The sequence below is a fragment of the Populus alba genome, chromosome 11 (genome assembly GCF_005239225.2).
Source record: "Populus alba chromosome 11, ASM523922v2, whole genome shotgun sequence".
NCBI lineage: Eukaryota > Viridiplantae > Streptophyta > Magnoliopsida > Malpighiales > Salicaceae > Populus > Populus alba.
The window spans coordinates 14,060,979-14,078,671 of NC_133294.1; the positions used below are offsets into that span (position 1 = coordinate 14,060,979).

General features: G+C 32.2%; 2 protein-coding genes across 11 annotated transcripts; both read left to right on the forward strand.

Moving 5' to 3' along the window:
• Window positions 1-4,313: 4,313 nt before the first annotated feature.
• LOC118038404 (protein DJ-1 homolog B) lies at window positions 4,314-9,574 on the forward strand. The gene is made up of 8 exons (XM_035044745.2): window positions 4,314-4,496; window positions 4,570-4,770; window positions 4,855-5,004; window positions 5,098-5,283; window positions 6,563-6,643; window positions 7,522-7,722; window positions 7,811-7,951; window positions 9,200-9,574. The coding sequence occupies exons 1-8, from the start codon at window positions 4,335-4,337 to the stop codon at window positions 9,404-9,406; spliced, it is 1,329 nt and encodes a 442-aa protein (XP_034900636.1). The 5' UTR covers window positions 4,314-4,334; the 3' UTR covers window positions 9,407-9,574.
• A 3,112-nt stretch (window positions 9,575-12,686) lies between these two features.
• Window positions 12,687-17,028, forward strand: LOC118038405 (cold-responsive protein kinase 1). Of its 10 annotated transcripts, XM_073412392.1 has the most exons (8): window positions 12,765-12,904; window positions 13,398-13,441; window positions 13,555-13,584; window positions 13,810-13,925; window positions 14,038-14,248; window positions 14,318-14,555; window positions 15,066-15,216; window positions 16,381-17,028. In XM_073412392.1, exons 4-8 carry the CDS (start codon window positions 13,860-13,862, stop codon window positions 16,780-16,782), a joined length of 1,068 nt encoding a protein of 355 aa, XP_073268493.1. In that variant the 5' UTR covers window positions 12,765-12,904; window positions 13,398-13,441; window positions 13,555-13,584; window positions 13,810-13,859; the 3' UTR covers window positions 16,783-17,028. The 10 variants fall into 10 exon arrangements, with proteins under 10 accessions (XP_034900637.1, XP_034900641.1, XP_034900638.1 ...); XM_035044746.2 differs by lacking the exon at window positions 13,555-13,584 and having other exon boundaries at window positions 12,687-12,904; window positions 13,402-13,441; XM_035044750.2 differs by lacking the exons at window positions 13,555-13,584; window positions 16,381-17,028 and adding an exon at window positions 15,859-16,198 and having other exon boundaries at window positions 12,687-12,904; window positions 13,402-13,441.
• The last annotated feature ends 665 nt before the right edge of the window (window positions 17,029-17,693 follow it).

Genomic DNA, 17,693 nt, shown 5'->3' on the forward strand with positions numbered 1-17,693 from the left:
AGGAGCTATTTAATGTTATGAATGTTTTTAAAAGTACACAAAGTCCTTTATTTAATTAAAAAACTAAAAGAGGCAAGAGATTCATTGTGGAGATAGACTCATATGTACTATAGATCATAATAGTGTAGCTACCTTTTTACCCTTGATTTTTTTTTTGTCAAGCTTAATTGTTTTGGAAAGGTGTTTTGGATTTTAATATTATATATTCATCCTTCTTTTTCCTAGCATATGTTATCCCTTCTCTCTCTCTCTCTCTCTCTCTCTTTTTTTATATATATATATATATATTTTATTTCACACCTCACCCCTTCACTACTCTTCCCTTTCTCTCTTGTCTTTTATTCTCAAATATTGAAATTTGTGATGGTAAGATTTCTTATTTCTTTCTTTTACCATCTTTCCCTTCTCAACTTCTTTTTACTCTATCTTTTTCTTTATTGACTTTTTGTGATTATGAGAGTTCTAGGGTTTATAAGATCCCTAACTCACTTTTCTCTCTCTCTTTTTTCTATTTTTGACTAACTGTTATTGTTAAATTTCTAAGATTTATGTTTTATTTAGTGGGTTGTCATAACCTAATTTTCTAAAATTTTCAAAGCAATAAAGAATATCTTTTTTCAAAAAAAAAAATCATGCTTCAAACAAAAACAAATGCATAGAAAAGGTTTTCGGTTGCAAATAAACAAGGATTTAATTTACAGCTAGTCAAAGATTAACATGGGTTTAGGGTTTGGTTAAAGAAAATTAAGGAAAATGGTTGAAATTGATTATAATTGCATAAATTAGAAGACCAATGACCACAATAGAAAAAATGAAAAAGCTAGGAAGTCCAATTCAGTAAATTAGGAGCCCAATTAAAGGGAAAATTAGAATTTAGGGGAAAATTGGTTAAATTTGCAATCCAATGACCAAAACAAAAGGTAATGGAAGTTTAGGAGGTTTTAATTAATTCAATTAGGGGCTCGATTAAAGAGAAAAATTAAACTTTAGAGTCAATTTGACCAAAAATAAAAGAATTAAAGGTCCAATGATTAAATTGAAAAGGTGTTAGAATTATAAGGGTATTTTTAGTTTCAATTAGGGACTTAATTGAAGAAAAATTTGAAAATAAAGAGTCAATTTGGTTAAAATTACATAATTTGAGAAACCAAAGGCTATATTGTAAGACATGCCAAAATTCAAAGGCCGAATGAAGAATGACCGAGGGTAAAATTGAAAGGATTTGAAAAAATAAAGCCCATTTTAGGATTGGGTTGAGGATTTTCACAAATCAAGAACTGCAATCGAAAGAAGCTAAAAATTCTATGAACAATTTAGTCTTTTCTAAAATCGCATAGTTTCTTTTAATTAAAGGAATCCTTAATTTTAAAACCAAATGACATTGCTTATTCTAAAATCCCAAAACCCTAATTAAAAAAAAAAGGAGGAATGACATGTCACCTATTCTCATCCTTAACCTTGAGATTGTGTGTTATAAGCTAGGTTGGGGAGGATCCTTGGTGTAAGAACTTGGAATTTTATAAGTTAACTTAATCTTCTAAGTGATTATGTTCTTGCAAAATGGTTTGTAATTTTTTTTTTAAACAGTCATACCAGCCCCCCCCCCCCCAATTAGTCTCACACCATTTTAATCACTTGAAAATCTCCAATCATATTTTGGTCAATCTATTTCTCCAGTATATACGCTTTGGTGAATGAAACATTAGTTTATATCTTTAGTTTCTACTTGCACATTTTAAAATATCAAATTCAAAATCTTAATACATTTATATATTGAGATTTTGATATAGTTTCCCCTACATAAAAACCTTACCCAAGATAACTCAAGTAAAAAACTCATCATCACAAACAGGCTCACCACACATCAATTTCATCATAATATGATTAATCACAACATACATATACAAGGCAAGGCAAGGAATTTCTTTGAATATATACAAACATTCCTAATATAACAAAGAAACATCCTTGCATCTTTCTTACAATGTATACAGTATTTGAACTTAATTACAAGTGAGGGTTTTTTTTACAAATTCTACCTAATATAAGATGATTAGGAAGATCTGGTGTATATCATAACTCAGGTGATGGATGAGATGTACATAATTAGGAAGATCCGATGTAAGACATATAAATAAATAGAATACATGATAAACATATTCATGTCCTTGTCCATTACTTCAAATAAATTTTCTATAACTCTAAAAAATACACAAATATATCATTAGTCCTTTTATAAGAATATTAAAATGATGTCATCCTTCGAATTAAATTCGTTCTCTTCATCGAATGGTACACTTCCCTTCCATTTCATTTACTAATTATGCCATATTTTCCATTTATTATGTTCTCTTCAAGTTTGACCCATGACCTAGGCAATTTGAGACTTAAACTAGTACAAGTTCTAAAAAAAATAAAGAAAGGAAAGACCTAGTATGATTCGATTAAGAAATGAGATTGACCTAGAACTCAATTAGCCTTAAAAAACCCATTTAAAACTCATTGACTTTTTTTTTATTTTCAAATTAATGTTGTTTTTACATGTTTATAAAATTAAAAAAAGAATGGGTTGAACCAGATCATCCCACCTGACATGGGTTAACCTGTGTCAATCCATATGACTTGGAACTTAACTTTGATCGATCTTCGGGTTGGGTTTGAAAACAATGTAATAGATAAGTTTTCAGGCCCATGACACGGGTCATTAGATTAGAAGCATCATACATGAAAAAAAAATGACAAGTCCAATCCTAAATAATAAAATGTTAAAAGGATGAAATCAGGAAAAAAAATCAATTACATAAAGGGGTTTAAAATAAAAATAGCAATTAAAATAATAAGGGTTAAAATTAAAATAAAAATAAATTAGAGGGAAGAACAATTCTTTAATTAAAGGGTTAAATTGAAAACAAAAAAAAATAACAAAAGGACAAAAAAAAAACTAAAAGTATAAGGATCAAATTAGAAAAAAAAATGCAAAAAACTTGGATTGAATGATAAAATTAAAAACCACCAAAACCTTGACAAAAAGGCCAAGAAAAAAATTAGAAATTTAAAAAAGGACCAAATTGAAAAATATTATATATGAAAAATTATAATTGAAAAATAAATAAAACTTTTACAAAATGACCAAAGAAAAAAGAACAAAAAATTTAAATAATAAGGATTAAATTGAAAAAAAAATAAAATATACCAAATTAGAATTGAATAACTAAATTGAAAAAAGAATAAAACTTCTATAAAATGGTAAAAAAAAATAGAAATAAAAAGAATAAGAACTGAAATTGAAATACAAAAAAAAAAAAAAAAAAAAAGCTTGTATTTTGTGGGAGAGGAGAGAGAAAAAAAAATAAAAAAAGCCTATCAGCGACAAACTTTCTCACAACTGCCAACACTTGTCGACATGGTAGAAAGGCTAGTTTTGCCACTTAAAGGTTCCATACGAGCTTTCTCAAAGGTGCAAGCGCATTGTAAGAACACACCATCAACTTTATTTATTAAAAAAAATGAATAATTTAAGGTAAGAAAACCTAATTACTCTCTATGATTCTAAGTATAACAACAAAACCTGTTTGGAAAGACCAAAAACCCCTTGTATCTATTGTTCATTTCTCCTTTTATTGTAAGGGCAAGTTTGACTTTTTACTTCATTTTAAAAAAACAAAAGATACAAACATCCTTAGCCAATGACATTTCTTTTTTGAAATTAAAGGTAATTAAATTATTTAAGTGTTTAAAAAATTATAGACAAGACATGAAACCTCTATAATTAATAAATGAATAATACGTCATGTAAAAAGACATAAATATCCCAAATTCAAAGGGTATTTTTTAAAAATTTTTTTTTTTAAAAAGCAAAACTATATTATTGTAGTGAAGATTAATTTGTGTCCGAGTATTCAATAAAAAAAGTCTTCTATTATAGTTGTTTTGTTATAATATTATAAGTATGTTTGGTATTTTAATATATGATGTTTTTTAAAAATATTTTTTATTTAGAAATATATTAAAATATTTTTTTAATTTTTAATATTAATATATCAAAATAACCAATAAAAAATTATTAATTTAATACCTTTTAAAATAAATATATTTTTAAAACAAACCGAAATAACAGACGGATACTTTTACGTAATGAGCCCTGGCCCCGCCAAAGAGCAAAGATAAAGTCCATTTTGATCAAACTGATGACGTGTCCACATCACACCCACAAATCTGAATCAGCTCACACAGCCCCAGGGCGAGCTCGAAATTCAAAAGCAGAAGACACGTTTTGTTTTAGCTCCATCAATCAAGTTATTATTAAAAATAAAATTAAAAATTAACAAAGAAAAATGTCAACATTATTACGCCACGTAATCCCTCCTCCTCACTCTGTTCTCTACTCCACTTTAGAAAAATCAAAACTCAACTTCCCTTCTTTCCGTAATCCTCGTTTCTCTTTCTCATCGATCAAAGCCACTGCAGCAACTCCGATGGCTTCCACCACCAAGAAGGTTTTTCGAACGACGTGTTGTTTTTTATGTCAAAAGTGATCGATGTTTATTAACCATGGAATTTCTGTCTCAGGTTTTGGTGCCGATTGCCAATGGAACGGAGCCGATTGAGGCCGTCATAACTATCGACGTCTTAAGGAGAGGAGGTGCCGACGTGACGGTCGCTTCCATTGAGAAACAGATTCGTGTTGACGCGACTTACGATGTTAAACTTGTAGCTGATTCTCTTCTTTCTGAGTGCAGCGACGCCGTTTTCGACCTCATCACTCTCCCTGTAAATATATATCTTTAGTTATTGTCTCTATTTTTATGTACGCACTTTGTGTTTTTTTTTAATTAATTAATTTATTTCATTTAGGGAGGGATACCTGGTGCCTCAAATTTTAAAAATTGTCAACTTTTAGAAAAATTAGTGAAGAAACAAGTAGAGGATGGGAAACTTTACGCGGCGGTCTGTGCTTCTCCTGCAGTTGCTTTTGGTTCTTGGGGTTTGCTAAATGGATTGAAAGTGAGTGTAGTGTTTGATCATTGATCCTAATTTGTTAATGAAAATCAAATATATATATTTATACATATATATTTTTTTAATTTTTTGGGATAGGCGACTTGTCATCCGTTTTTTATGGATGAATTGAAATCAAGTGGTGCAATAACTGTTGAATCGAGAGTGCACGAAGAGGGGAATGTGGTGACAAGTCGTGGAGCAGGAACTACTATGGAGTTTGCTGTTGCTTTAGTTGAGAAATTGTTTGGGAAAGAGAAAGCTGATGAGGTTTCGGGGCCTTTGGTAATGCATTTTCTCTGGACTTGTATTTTTTATTTGCTTTAATTAATATTCGTGTTTGATGGTTGTAACTGTGATTTAAAGTATGTACCAAACTTATCAGGTTGCTTTGTTCTATCCAACACCACTCAATAGAGATTATGGTTCATGTCAAAAAAAGAAGAAGAAGAAAAAAACCCTTCTTGTTTGCATATTGAATTTTGCACTTGAACTAGTAAAGAGTAGATGTGACTGAGTTCAAGAATTCTAATTGCAAATATTGATTCTCATTTGCCATTTACTATATAGGAATCCGTTAGAGTTACTGGCATCTTAATCTCATACTATATGGGTTTTGAGGTTATTATTATATGAAGTGATAACCTTCAAGATTAAAAGAATAACTTAAAGTCCTACTGCAAATGATGAACTGTTTTGAACTTTGACACCCTAAGTTCAGCGAAGTGTGCAGAGAGGAGTTTGGAGCAAAACTGAAGGGTGCACATAAGAGCACTTGGAGATGATGTTGAGAAATCTATAAATATATGCTACCCTTAAAAATATTTTTGGTCTAATGGAATCTTTAGTTTTGTGCTTTGAGTTATAGGTTGAGAATTTAGACATGAAGGCTATATATATAAAAGATTTTCAAACTAGAGCTCTGATCTTTGTAGAGTGGTTGAATGTGTGATTGAGTATTTGATTTAAGCATTATTGCCTCAGAAGCTATTAAAAGGGAAGTGGGAAATAGCAGGGTAGTTTAGTGTGTGTTTCTTCACCACAATTCTACTGTGTCTTCCAAAAGTATTAAAATTAAACAGTGATTGCGATAAGATTCCGTGTTATTGTGTCTTTGGGTGTTTGTAGTGAGATGAAAGAAGTTCTTGTATTTATTTAAATTGTTGTCTGAGATAAATTGGTTTGCTTGTGCTTTCTATTCTTCTTTTCTGGTTTTGGTGGTCAGTTAATGTTTTTTCTTTTTCCTTTTGCTGGGGTTTCTTTTGTGCGCTTCATCTATTTTGAGTCTTGTCTTCTGTTTTGTGCTCTCTAACATATTTATCAGCTATTAATGAAAGAAATGTAAGGGCTGTGCTTTAGTTATTGTTTTCTTCTATCTTAAATATAGTTTGTAGCATGATAGTATCCTTGGCTGTCGATGATTATCTGTATGAAGAAATGCTCCTGCAGTTATGAACACGTATTTCTTGAATTTTGCTGCATTAAAGTCTTCCGTACATGTAATGTGTTTTTACTTGATAATATATCTCCATTGGGCTATTCATTACTGTTATCTTGTTTGTAGGTGATGCGTTCCGACCATGGGGATGAATATAGCATAAAAGAGCTAAATCCAATGCAGTGGACCTTTGACAATGTTCCTCAGGTTAGATTTCAGCAACTTTTATTTTCCTTGTTCTTCATCTTTAATTCCCAGTTTCCCCCAACCATTCATCATGGCAATCTTCATTCTTTTCTGTCAGTTATACATGTATAGATCAATATATAATAAGCAAACATGAAATTTACTGGCTTCAGTGATGTCTGGTGCAATTTTTGAGCAGCTACTGTAGCTGAGGGGGTAAATTCTTACAGTCTAATGTTATCTATTGTCAACAAGGACTTGTTAAATAATAACTACTATGTTTTATACTGTGGATAGCGTGTCTCATACAATGAGAGGCATTGTCTAACAACTGCGGTTCGGATTTGTGAAAGAGCAAATCTTATTCATCTCCATAAATGTAAAGATGCAAGAAGTGGAAACCGATAATTTATACCATGTAAACTAATTGCCAAGTGACTTTGTATCCACAACTGTTGTAACTATTGCTGAAGTTATTCGGATTCTTAGTATGTCTTGGCATATGATATATTGTAAAGCCCAATTCCATTACTATAGAGTCTAGATTTCTTGAAGTAATAATCTGCAATGCCTTATCTTGACTGGTCCAGTGACCTGAGTTCATCCAACTGGTTTTATCCCGAGGTCAGAACTAGATAAGAAGTAAATTTTGAATAATCATAAATAGCTTCTTGTTTTTTGTTGAAGTGTGGGTGAGAAAGTGGTTGTGATACTTTCTGATGGTCACAATTCATGTCCAAATGATGGGAAGCAATTAATTAATGCCTTGAAGTTAATCTTCAACCTTTTGCCATCCTTCAATGTCATGACATTGCCACTGATGCAAATTGACATCATTAGTTTGTTTGTGGAAAATGTGCTTGATGTCTTATGTATATTTAAATTTTCTTTACTTGCAGGTTCTTGTACCCATTGCTAATGGCACAGAGGAAATGGAAGCTATTATAATCATTGACATTCTGCGACGAGCTAAAGTAAATGTAGTGGTGGCCTCAGTCGAGGACAGCTTGGAAATTTTGGCCTCTCGTAAAGTTAAACTAGAGGCAGATATGCTCCTTGATGAGGCTGCTAAACTTTCATATGACCTAATTGTCTTGCCAGTAAGTTGTTTTATTTTTCCTGTTTTGGTGATAGGCATCTATTGGCATTACCACTTACCAAAACTTTTGCATAATTGCATTGTGGCAGGGTGGGCTTGGTGGTGCCCAAGCATTCGCAAAGTCCGAAAAGCTGGTGAATATGCTAAAGAAGCAGAGGGAATCAAATAGACCGTATGGAGCTATGTGTGCATCTCCAGCTTTAGTCTTGGAGCCTCATGGCTTACTCAAGGTATCACCATGACCAGCATCAATTTAATTGAGCATCAACAACATTTCTTGTAAAACATCGAGTTATTTAATATTATCTATCTAGTTTAGTCAAGATAGCACAAGTTGATTATAGAGCTGTTAGGTTCTGATTGCTTTTGGTGTTTATGATTATTTACGTGGTAATTATTAAATAATTGATTATTAAATATATTCCTGTGCTGCTTGGCAGCTGAGGTGGAAGGCAGGTGGTTACTTGCTTATCATTTGGATCAGGCTACTTGGCCACCTCTAGTTGTGCTAGATTTTATCATTTTTTATTACCAAATTCTTGCCTCTAATGTCTCTTTGGAGCTAGTTGGTCCTTTCACCGAAAACAATTTGCCCCCCTCCCCACAGACATGAAGAAACATTCTTACCCTAATGAATTAAACATGTTTTACTTGTAGCACATCTTTAAAGCGTGTAAAATGGAAACAACTTGGTCCAAATATTTGCGTTGAACCTCCAAAGAGATGATGATAGGAGAAAAATTGCTGGTTCTTCAGCTCATGTAAACCTTGACACTGAATGGTCAGATTCAAATCACATTCAAACAGCCATGTGGCCTTGCAAACTTAGCTGCCAAGTGGCTCAGAACTAAATTTGGTCAAGATGTTCTAGCATATGCCATTTGCCTTCTAATACCATTTAGATAGCCCATTTCTTCACTATTGACACCACTGGAGTGAAAATTCTGGATTTCAAGGTGTTTGAAGTAATGTGGCTTACTATTGCATATTATGAGATGGACAATTTTACTTGAGATCATCATAATTATACCTTTATGTTTCTTGGTTCAGAGATAAAAATCTTAAGCTACTATAATTATCATCTGGAGCTAATTGGTGTCAAATAGCTCAGATGACCTTGCAGGAGCATTTCATATTCATTTCTTTGCATATTTATGACATCCTAAATAGCAATGAGGAATGGTTGTAAACTATTAATTAATGGTGTTGTTTGAGGTATTGAGATGGTATTGAAAGTCAGTAGAAGCTACAAGGGCCAAGCTAGTTTCCATTTGTAAGGCCGACATAATCCAGAACCAAATTGATCCTGCATTTCATGTATTGGATCTTATACTAGTTTACACACTTAGCATATGGAACTGTGTCCTACTTAATAAACTATGTGCATCATGATGATGTACAAATCCCCCCCCCTATTTTTGGTCTGAGAATTTGCTGGCACTGCTTTGAGATCATGAATTTGTTTTTCTTCGGTGTAGGGTAAAAAGGCCACAGCTTTTCCTGCAATGTGTAACAAGCTGTCGGATCCAAGTGAGATCGAAAACAGGGTTTTGGTTGATGGCAACCTCATCACCAGCAGAGGTCCTGGTACCACAATGGAGTTTGCCCTGGGAATCGTGGAGAAGCTTTTTGGGCGTGATAAAGCGCTGGAGGTCGCAAAGCCAATGCTGTTCACACATCCATAGTGCTATTATGTTTGTAACAGTCTATTTTCAGCTCCTTGAAACATGTAATCGATATAAGAAAATGGAATAATTGAATTCATATTTGATTATGAATTCAATTGCTGTCATTCCCTGTACAAACGAGCATTTTCTTTTCTGTAGAGGATATAAATAACTGGCTTTAAAACACTGATTTGATTTTATGTTTCTGTAAGTCCATCTCCGAGCAGGTCTCTTCAGCCTTGCAGGTTTGATTGGATTCATTGGCCTCCTACTGCCCGTCTATTGCATAGACGGTCTCCGGCTGATGGGCTTGTCCATGGTTTAAATGAGTCTTCTTTTCCTCGAAACTAACCGGAAAGATTGGGATTATGGTGGAGCTCATCTCCTTTGGTTGCTTGTCATTTTCTTATCTTTTTTAAAATTAAATTTATTGAAAAGTACATTTTAAAAAAAATAAATTATTTTTTTATGTGCGGTAGTGTTATGAAAAGTAACTTGGAAAATATTTTTTAATATTTAATTATATTATGTAAAATAAGTTGGAAAATAGTTATTAATATTTTATTTTTTAAAGAGTTTATTAAAATAATAAGAAACAGAATGATAATGGAATTTTAAAAAATCTAATTTCATAAATTATCATAAATAAAATAAATAATAATAAATATCAAATCTAATAAATAAAAAAAAATTGAAAAATAAAAATAAAATAATAATAATAATTATAATTTCATAAATCATTTGAAATAAAATAAGTAACAATTAAATTCTCAAATTTAATAAATAAAAAATTTTAATTAAAAATAATAAGAAAAAAATAAATAACAATCATAAAAATAAAGATCAAAATTAATATAAAAATCAAATTAAGTCAAATTTTAAGAGATGGATTTGAAAAAAAAATTCAAACAAAATATATAGCAATAAAAGTTTGAGAATTAAATTTGACATAATCAGCAAATAATATGATATTTTTAAAATTTTTTATAATTTCTGAAAAGTATTTTCCGTTCAAAATAAAAAAAAAATTTTCTTAAAAATTAAGCCAAATTTTTCTTTCACATGAAAATATTTTTTATTAACCAAAACATATTTTTTGTTAACTCTTTTTTTAATACAAACAAACATAAATAAATTTAAAATATAATTTTTAAAAAATCACTTTTCAATAAACAAATCCTCATTATTCTTGTTATAGTCGAAACAGGGACGAGAATTCAATAATGACGGGAAGCTTCCTCGAACTGCTCTTCTATAAAGATATCCGGGCATTTAGAACTCTCAAATTACTCCCTGCAGGTGCCTCCACCTCAAGAAAGCGAAAGAAAGGAAACTCTCAAAATTCCAGCCTATTAATTGTTGCAGTCATTATCATTTGACTGGTCGGAACTGAATTGCCTTGTCGATTTGTGATTGGTCTTTATTTGCGTGAGATATAAGAAAGAAAATATTTGAGAAATACCAACATTTGATGGTATTGTGTTTTAAATGGATCTCAGGTAAAATTTGAATTTTCTATATTTCTAGATTGTTTTTATATTTTTAAATAAAAAATTTTAAAAAAATAATTAACAGTATCTCAAAATTGTTTTTCTGTATTCTTGGATTGATAGGGCTGGTCGTCGTCGTCATGCTGGGACCCGTAGGACCAGCTTCACGGCAGAAACTCACTTGTTGATATATTAATGGACATTTTGAATAAAAACAAGATTTGCAGATGCTTCCATCCTCTTTCTTTTAACCTTTTAAATATTATTTATTGATTCAACGCTTTTAAACTCTGTAATATAATAGATTCAACTCTAGACAATGAAAGCAGCAGAATGTAATGATGGAGAGAATGTAATATTTTTTATTCACAGATATATTAAAATAATAATTTTTTTAATTTTTAATTTGTTCTTAATTATAGCATTTAAAATTATATTTTAAAAAAAATTTAAATTTTTTATTAAGATACTATAGCATACATTAAAATAATTAAAAATACATTAATTTTTTTTTAAAAATATTTTTTAAATACAAAATCAACTACACACTAAAAAAAAACTTTACAATTGGACGACAATTATTAAAGACTCCAGTATAAGAGATTCAGCTCAATCAAGAGATTCGGTTGTCGGTATATTTTGAAAGATTATGTCATTATTTTAAGAAATTACCTCAATTTATAAACAAACACATATATTTTAATAAGTCTATTCTTCGACCATAATGGAATATAATTTAATTAATTAAGTTATGAATTTTTTTCTTATAAATTACTAGTTTAAGTCCCACAAATCATAGGGCTATTAAAAATATATATGATTATTAACTTCAAGATCCGTAGAATTAATCGAGATGCACGTACACTGACCAAACTTCTACATTAATTTTTTTAAAAAGATCTCATTAATCCCAATTTAGTATTATATTTTAGATTATCTTCCAATCTATCATTTTAATACACACACCCAAATTAATGGAAAAACTCATTTAAAAATCTGAACCCAACTAATTTATTAAAAAAAGTAAATTCGAAGACACAAAATCATCATGTGGTGTTAAAATTATTTTCTTAATGAATGATATAAGGTCCAACTCTTTCACATGTCGGTATTTTCATCTCCTTGGATGAGAAATTTGACAGAATGATAGATTAGAGAATGATTCTAAATTAACGGATAAATTGGAAGCAATTAGATTTGAAAAAAAGGATTGAAGAATAAAAATAAAATATAAACATAAGTTAAGCAATTATCTTCCTAAAAAAGAATTTGCTGTAAATTGATTACATAGTTGATATCTAGAATATTATATTTTTAACACTTAGCTATATTTAGGCTTTTTTTGGAATTGAATTCCAAACAGTGTTTTATAATAACTATTTTTTTATTTTTTAAAATTATTTTAATATATTAATAACAAAAATAACATATATTTTTTTAAAAAAAATTCCCATTCACACAACTTATAGTGAGCAAAATCAACAGACCACGTCACATTTGAGGTCCTAGCACCACTTTTTAAAAGATATGATATTTTTAAAAGTTAATATAATTAGTAAATAATATGATTTTTTTTTATAATTTATAAAACATATTTTCCGTATAAAATAAAAAAAAATACTTTTTTAAAAAACTAAACTAAATTTTTTGTAATTAAAAAATATTTTTATTGATTAATTTTTCTAATAAAAAAATAAAAAAAAAAAAGTAATTTTAATAAATCACTTTCCATGAGAAAAACCGTGGTATCACCGGAAGCAGTGGTTACTGGTTGGAGATTAGGCTTGATATTTTGTCATGTGGGACTTTTCAACTCAATTCCTAGTTTGGATTTATGGATGCTCAAAACGCTTTTGACAGCACCGTGTCTAAAAGTCTATGCTTATGTTTTTTTCTGCTCTCTAACCTGAACGACCGGATTTCTACAAGACTCTTCCTCTCTCCGTCATCTGCTTCTGCCTGCATTACAACTTGCTTTGATCTATCCATTTCTGCTACTGCCATTGGCCAACACCAGCCGACTCAGGTGATCTAGAGCCATTCATTTGCTAATCTTTTTTATTACCAATAAACTATTGCACAATGGAGATACAAAGAGAAATCAACTTGTATTTCAACAACGGCTTCTTTATTTTTAGTTTTGTGTCTTTTCAGCAATCAAAGGAGCAAGAAAGAAAGTTTCTTGCTTCTCAATCCTTTGTTTAATGATGTTGAACTAGTAAGGTAGATGATTAGACAGTAGGGCAGGGCTGTGATTATTATTTCCTGCTGGCTTTAGAATCTCTTGGATGAAGAGTCGATGCCATCATCATTTGACTGACAAATGACTCCATACCTATTTCTTTTCAATCTGTCAGGAAATAACTATAAAGTTTTGACTGGGCAAGAACAGGCTTACGTGAATGGGATTTCATAACGATTCATGATTTAATTTTTTGCAGGGCTGGGACTTGATTTTGGTAGGCATTTGTCCATCCTAACAATCTGCTGATGAATTGTTTTTCTTGTTTTTGCAAAAGGAAGGGAGTTTCCAGAGCTACACAAACCACAGAAGTTGATGATGGTATGCAACTGAATAGACTAATTGTTGTCTCTGTTGAAGAGAAAATATTCGTTAACTGGCACTCTTCCTTTTATTATGATGGTCTGAGAATTTACTGGATCGATTTCTCTCAGGCCTATTTCTATGACCAAAAAGTTTCTGAGGTGAAATAGCAGTCGTCACATAAGCTGCGCACAGCACGATTCTCTGACTTGCTTTTCCTTCTTGTTTTTTTCCCTCTCCTTTTCTTCTTCGGCAAAATGGGCACTTTCTCGATCACACACAAAGCTCAGTGCTTATATATATATATATATATATATATTATATATAATTTTTTTTTTTTATCCTATGTACTATGAAAAAACTTATGATGGATTTATATGGTACAGAGGTTTCATGGGCACAGAACACTTGCTCTTACTCTTACAGGGAATTGCGAATGGCCACTGACAATTTTAATCCGGCCAATAAAGTTGGAGAGGGGGGTTTTGGCTCTGTTTACAAGGTGATTTTACACGCTTATGGCTTTGTAAACAACCTCTTAGGGGATTCTGAGGGTTTTAATGCGTTGCTATTAGATTTCTCCTTGATCTGAATTCCAGTGATTTAATGGACAGGGAATGCTCAAAGATGGCACCATGGCTGCCGTAAAGGTACTGTCAGCTGAATCAAGGCAAGGTTTAAAGGAGTTCTTGACAGAAATAAAAGTGATTGCAGATATAGAGCACAGCAACCTGGTTAAATTGTATGGTTATTGTGCAGAGGGAAACCATAGGATTTTGGTCTATGGCTATCTTAAGAACAACAGCCTTGCACAAACACTTCTTGGTAAGCCCACCATTCATTTATGATTTTTGTTTGCAAACAGCTCCTGTTATAAATTTCCTTCATCTTTAGGTGGAGGCCATAGCAATATCCAATTCAATTGGCCTACAAGGCGCAAAATATGCGTTGGAGTTGCACGAGGGCTTGCATTCCTTCACGAGGAAGTCCAGCCACATATTGTTCATAGGGACATTAAAGCAAGTAATGTTCTCCTTGATGACGAACTCGAACCCAAGATTTCAGACTTTGGTCTTGCAAAACTTTTCCCTGCCAACCTGACTCATATTAGCACAAACGTTGCCGGAACTGCGTAAGTTCATGAACTCTGTTATACTTTCTTCTCACAGGTATTGTATTCGATTCATTGTAAACTGAAATGCAACTCCTAGCAGTTTGTTTTCCTAGTGTTTAACCTAATTGTTGCTGCTTAGTTGCCTTAACAAATAAGATGGATGGCCTCAACAATGTCATATACTAGTGCATCTCCTCTCGTATATTTCCCATGCTATATATCTCTGAGGTGGGTGTGATCATCTAACAATGGCCCATACCTTCCTTCATAAGTTGGGTGAACATACTGTTTTTACTCTTAATTGTTTATGCGTTATGATTTAATTGAACAATTTAATATGCATAAATTAAATTGAGACAAGCTACTGTGGAGCCTGCTAAAATATGCAGTATGCTTATCGAAAAGTGATGAGACTTTGATGATATGGATTCGAGCCACAGCTAAATAGAATTTCTTTTTGCATATTTGACCAAATTGTCTGTGGAGCCTTAGCCAAAACAATTTCTTGTTCTTGTTTCACCTGTGCAGAGGATATCTGGCGCCAGAATATGCAATTCGAGGTCAGTTGACAAGGAAAGCTGATATTTACAGTTTTGGTGTTCTATTGTTGGAAATTGTTAGTGGGAGGTCCAACACAAACAGGCGATTTCCTCTAGAAGAGCAATATCTGGTTGAAAAGGTATGAGCCTTTTGAACTCACTACAATTTTGTCTTCAGTGCTTTTAAAGAAAATTCGGGTCTTATTCTTAATAGAAAATTAAAGATAATTCGCTTTAACAAAGAGCAGAGTTTCTTTCCTTGATAGCTAATCATTATTGAGTACATACTAGTTAAATTGCTCCAATCTGACCACTCACAAGCTGGGTTATCGATTCCTGCATCTGACATTTATTTCAGTAATGCTGTATTTTCCTAAAGTGATACATCTTTGTAGGCTGCATTTGCATTGGCTACACTCGGTTTCCTTTCTCTGTTGAGTTCATGTAAATGGACTAAATCTTCATTTTCAAATGGTATGGAGTGTTAGAGTGCTATTATTTTGTGCATATGACCATGATGTTTTCTACATGGTGTTCCATGTGGGCTTTCTTGGCTTGTGATGACATGGAAAGTACATTGGTGGTGTTCAGTAATTTCCTTGTAATATAGGAATCCATAGGATTAGAAGACAAAAACAGCTTTCAGTTTTAATTAGGTAGCCAATTCTTTTTCCAATGAGACAAATGTTACTTGTGTTGAACTTCGTGTTGGGGGAGTGCTGTTCTGATGTCGTTTCTTATGCATTATTCTGTAGAATAACACTGCAACTGTATCTTTGCAGATCACTTCAAGTTGAAGCGTCAGCCATCAAAACCCTCTAGAATAAATGCTCATTTTTGCTCTATGTTGGATGGATCGATTGCCCCTTTCAAACTAGAAACACCATTTCATCTTCAATCTACAATTCTACGTCTTGAACTTTGAGCTCTTTATTATTTTAGGGAGTCAGTATACAAGCATTATTTCTCATATGAGCATTGGTCTTTCCTTTTCTGCCCTGCTCTAGTTTCATAACCCTTACTTCCCAATTCCTCATGTCAGTTGGAACTTAATGGATTTTGCAATCGATTCCTAAAGCAGTTATTAGATGTCTGTTTCCTAAAGCAGTTCGTTCTAGGTTTTTTAAAAAAAAAAGAGCAGTCAGCTCATATTTAGCGATTCTTTCAGTAATCAATGGCTTTTCAGCTTAAATGGTGCAATAATCTAATTTCATTTCTCAAATCAAGTTTTAATGGGCTTCAAAGTAGTAGTCTTTTGAATTTGGTCACACAGAGATCTTGTTGAGTAAAGATGCAATCTGCAGGTATGGGAATTTTATCAGAAGCAGGAGCTGGTTAATTTGGTGGACACATCGCTGGCTGGGGATTATGATGTTGAAGAGGCTTGCAATTACCTGAAGATAGGTCTTCTTTGCATCCAAGACGTGCCAAAGCAGCGTCCATCCATGTCCACTGTTGTCATGATGTTAATGGGTGAGATAGAAGTGACCGACAAGATATCAAGGCCTGGCTTGCTGTCTGAATTGAAGAGTTTTGAAGGTGACGAAATGCCCAAACACAAAGGTGGAAAAGACCAGATTAACAAGCGGGAAATGAAGAATTCATCTTCGACTTCAGGCATGGTCGGGAGTTCATCTTCATCATTAGGAGTGGACGCTTCATACGCTACCATGACCTTCAGTTCTATATATGACCGGGACAATTAACAGCATTCTCCAAGTCTTATTGTTGGGAGCAAATATGAGAGCCAGGTTTGCTTTCAAAAGAGATTTTTTGGTAGCGTTAGCTTTTCTGGGAGTGAGAATCTCGCCGTAAATTCTTTTGTAAAAAAAGATGATTTTCTTTCCTTCTTTCCTTTTTTATTTTTCTTAATAAAGAAGAGAAATAGGAAGTGATCTGAAAAGATTTACTAACATTATCAGTGTCATACTATCACCATTTTTGTTGCTCTTTTCTTTTCTTTTGGTCTAGAAAGAATGCAGGCATCAAGAATTAAAAATATGAATCAAGGAGAAGATGATCCCCACTGCCGAGGGCTCTCGGTGATATATTATCTGAAACTGATGAGATCCCACCTGAGGCGATCATGAGCCTTTTCTTCCTTTAATGCTTCTCATTAAATGAATGATCTCCTGAGTCACAATAATATCATATGTAATCTGCCTCCCCGGAACCAAGCTGCTCTGAAACTTGGTGACCGAATTCGGCAATAGATTTTTGTGTCTGTTCACCAGGAGCTTAGTTAAGATCTTGAAGTTGACATTGCAGAATCCAAGTGGGCGAGCTGGTGTAGGAGCTCTGGAAGAAAGGCTGGAATCCATTTCTGGACCAGGAGATTTGAATGGTTTTCATATCAAATAAAGCTTTTCTCCCTTTTACCAACACATTCAAGGACAATAAAAACATAAGCATAATGAAAAAGATAAATTAGAAAGCTATTAAAATTAAAATTAAATTAAAAAAAAATACCAATTTGGTTCTTTTTTTTTTTACTAATTTTTTTTTTTTCTAATTCTTTTCTTGATTGATTTTTTTTTTTTTATTTCATCATCCGTATTTTGTTAATTAAAAATTTTACTTTGTGATTTTTTCATATTTGTCTTTTATAGAATAATCT

Coding starts and splice junctions, on each gene's coding strand:
- LOC118038405 (XM_035044746.2), top strand. CDS start 12,713: ATGGATGCTCAAAACGCTTTTGACAGCACCGTGTCTAAAAGTCTATGC. Junction 13,442..13,809: donor AACCACAGAAGTTGATGATG/GTATGCAACTGA, acceptor TATATGGTACAG/AGGTTTCATGGGCACAGAAC. Junction 15,217..16,380: donor AGCAATATCTGGTTGAAAAG/GTATGAGCCTTT, acceptor TGCAATCTGCAG/GTATGGGAATTTTATCAGAA.
- LOC118038404 (XM_035044745.2), top strand. CDS start 4,335: ATGTCAACATTATTACGCCACGTAATCCCTCCTCCTCACTCTGTTCTC. Junction 5,284..6,562: donor ATGAGGTTTCGGGGCCTTTG/GTAATGCATTTT, acceptor TCTTGTTTGTAG/GTGATGCGTTCCGACCATGG. Junction 7,723..7,810: donor ATGACCTAATTGTCTTGCCA/GTAAGTTGTTTT, acceptor GCATTGTGGCAG/GGTGGGCTTGGTGGTGCCCA.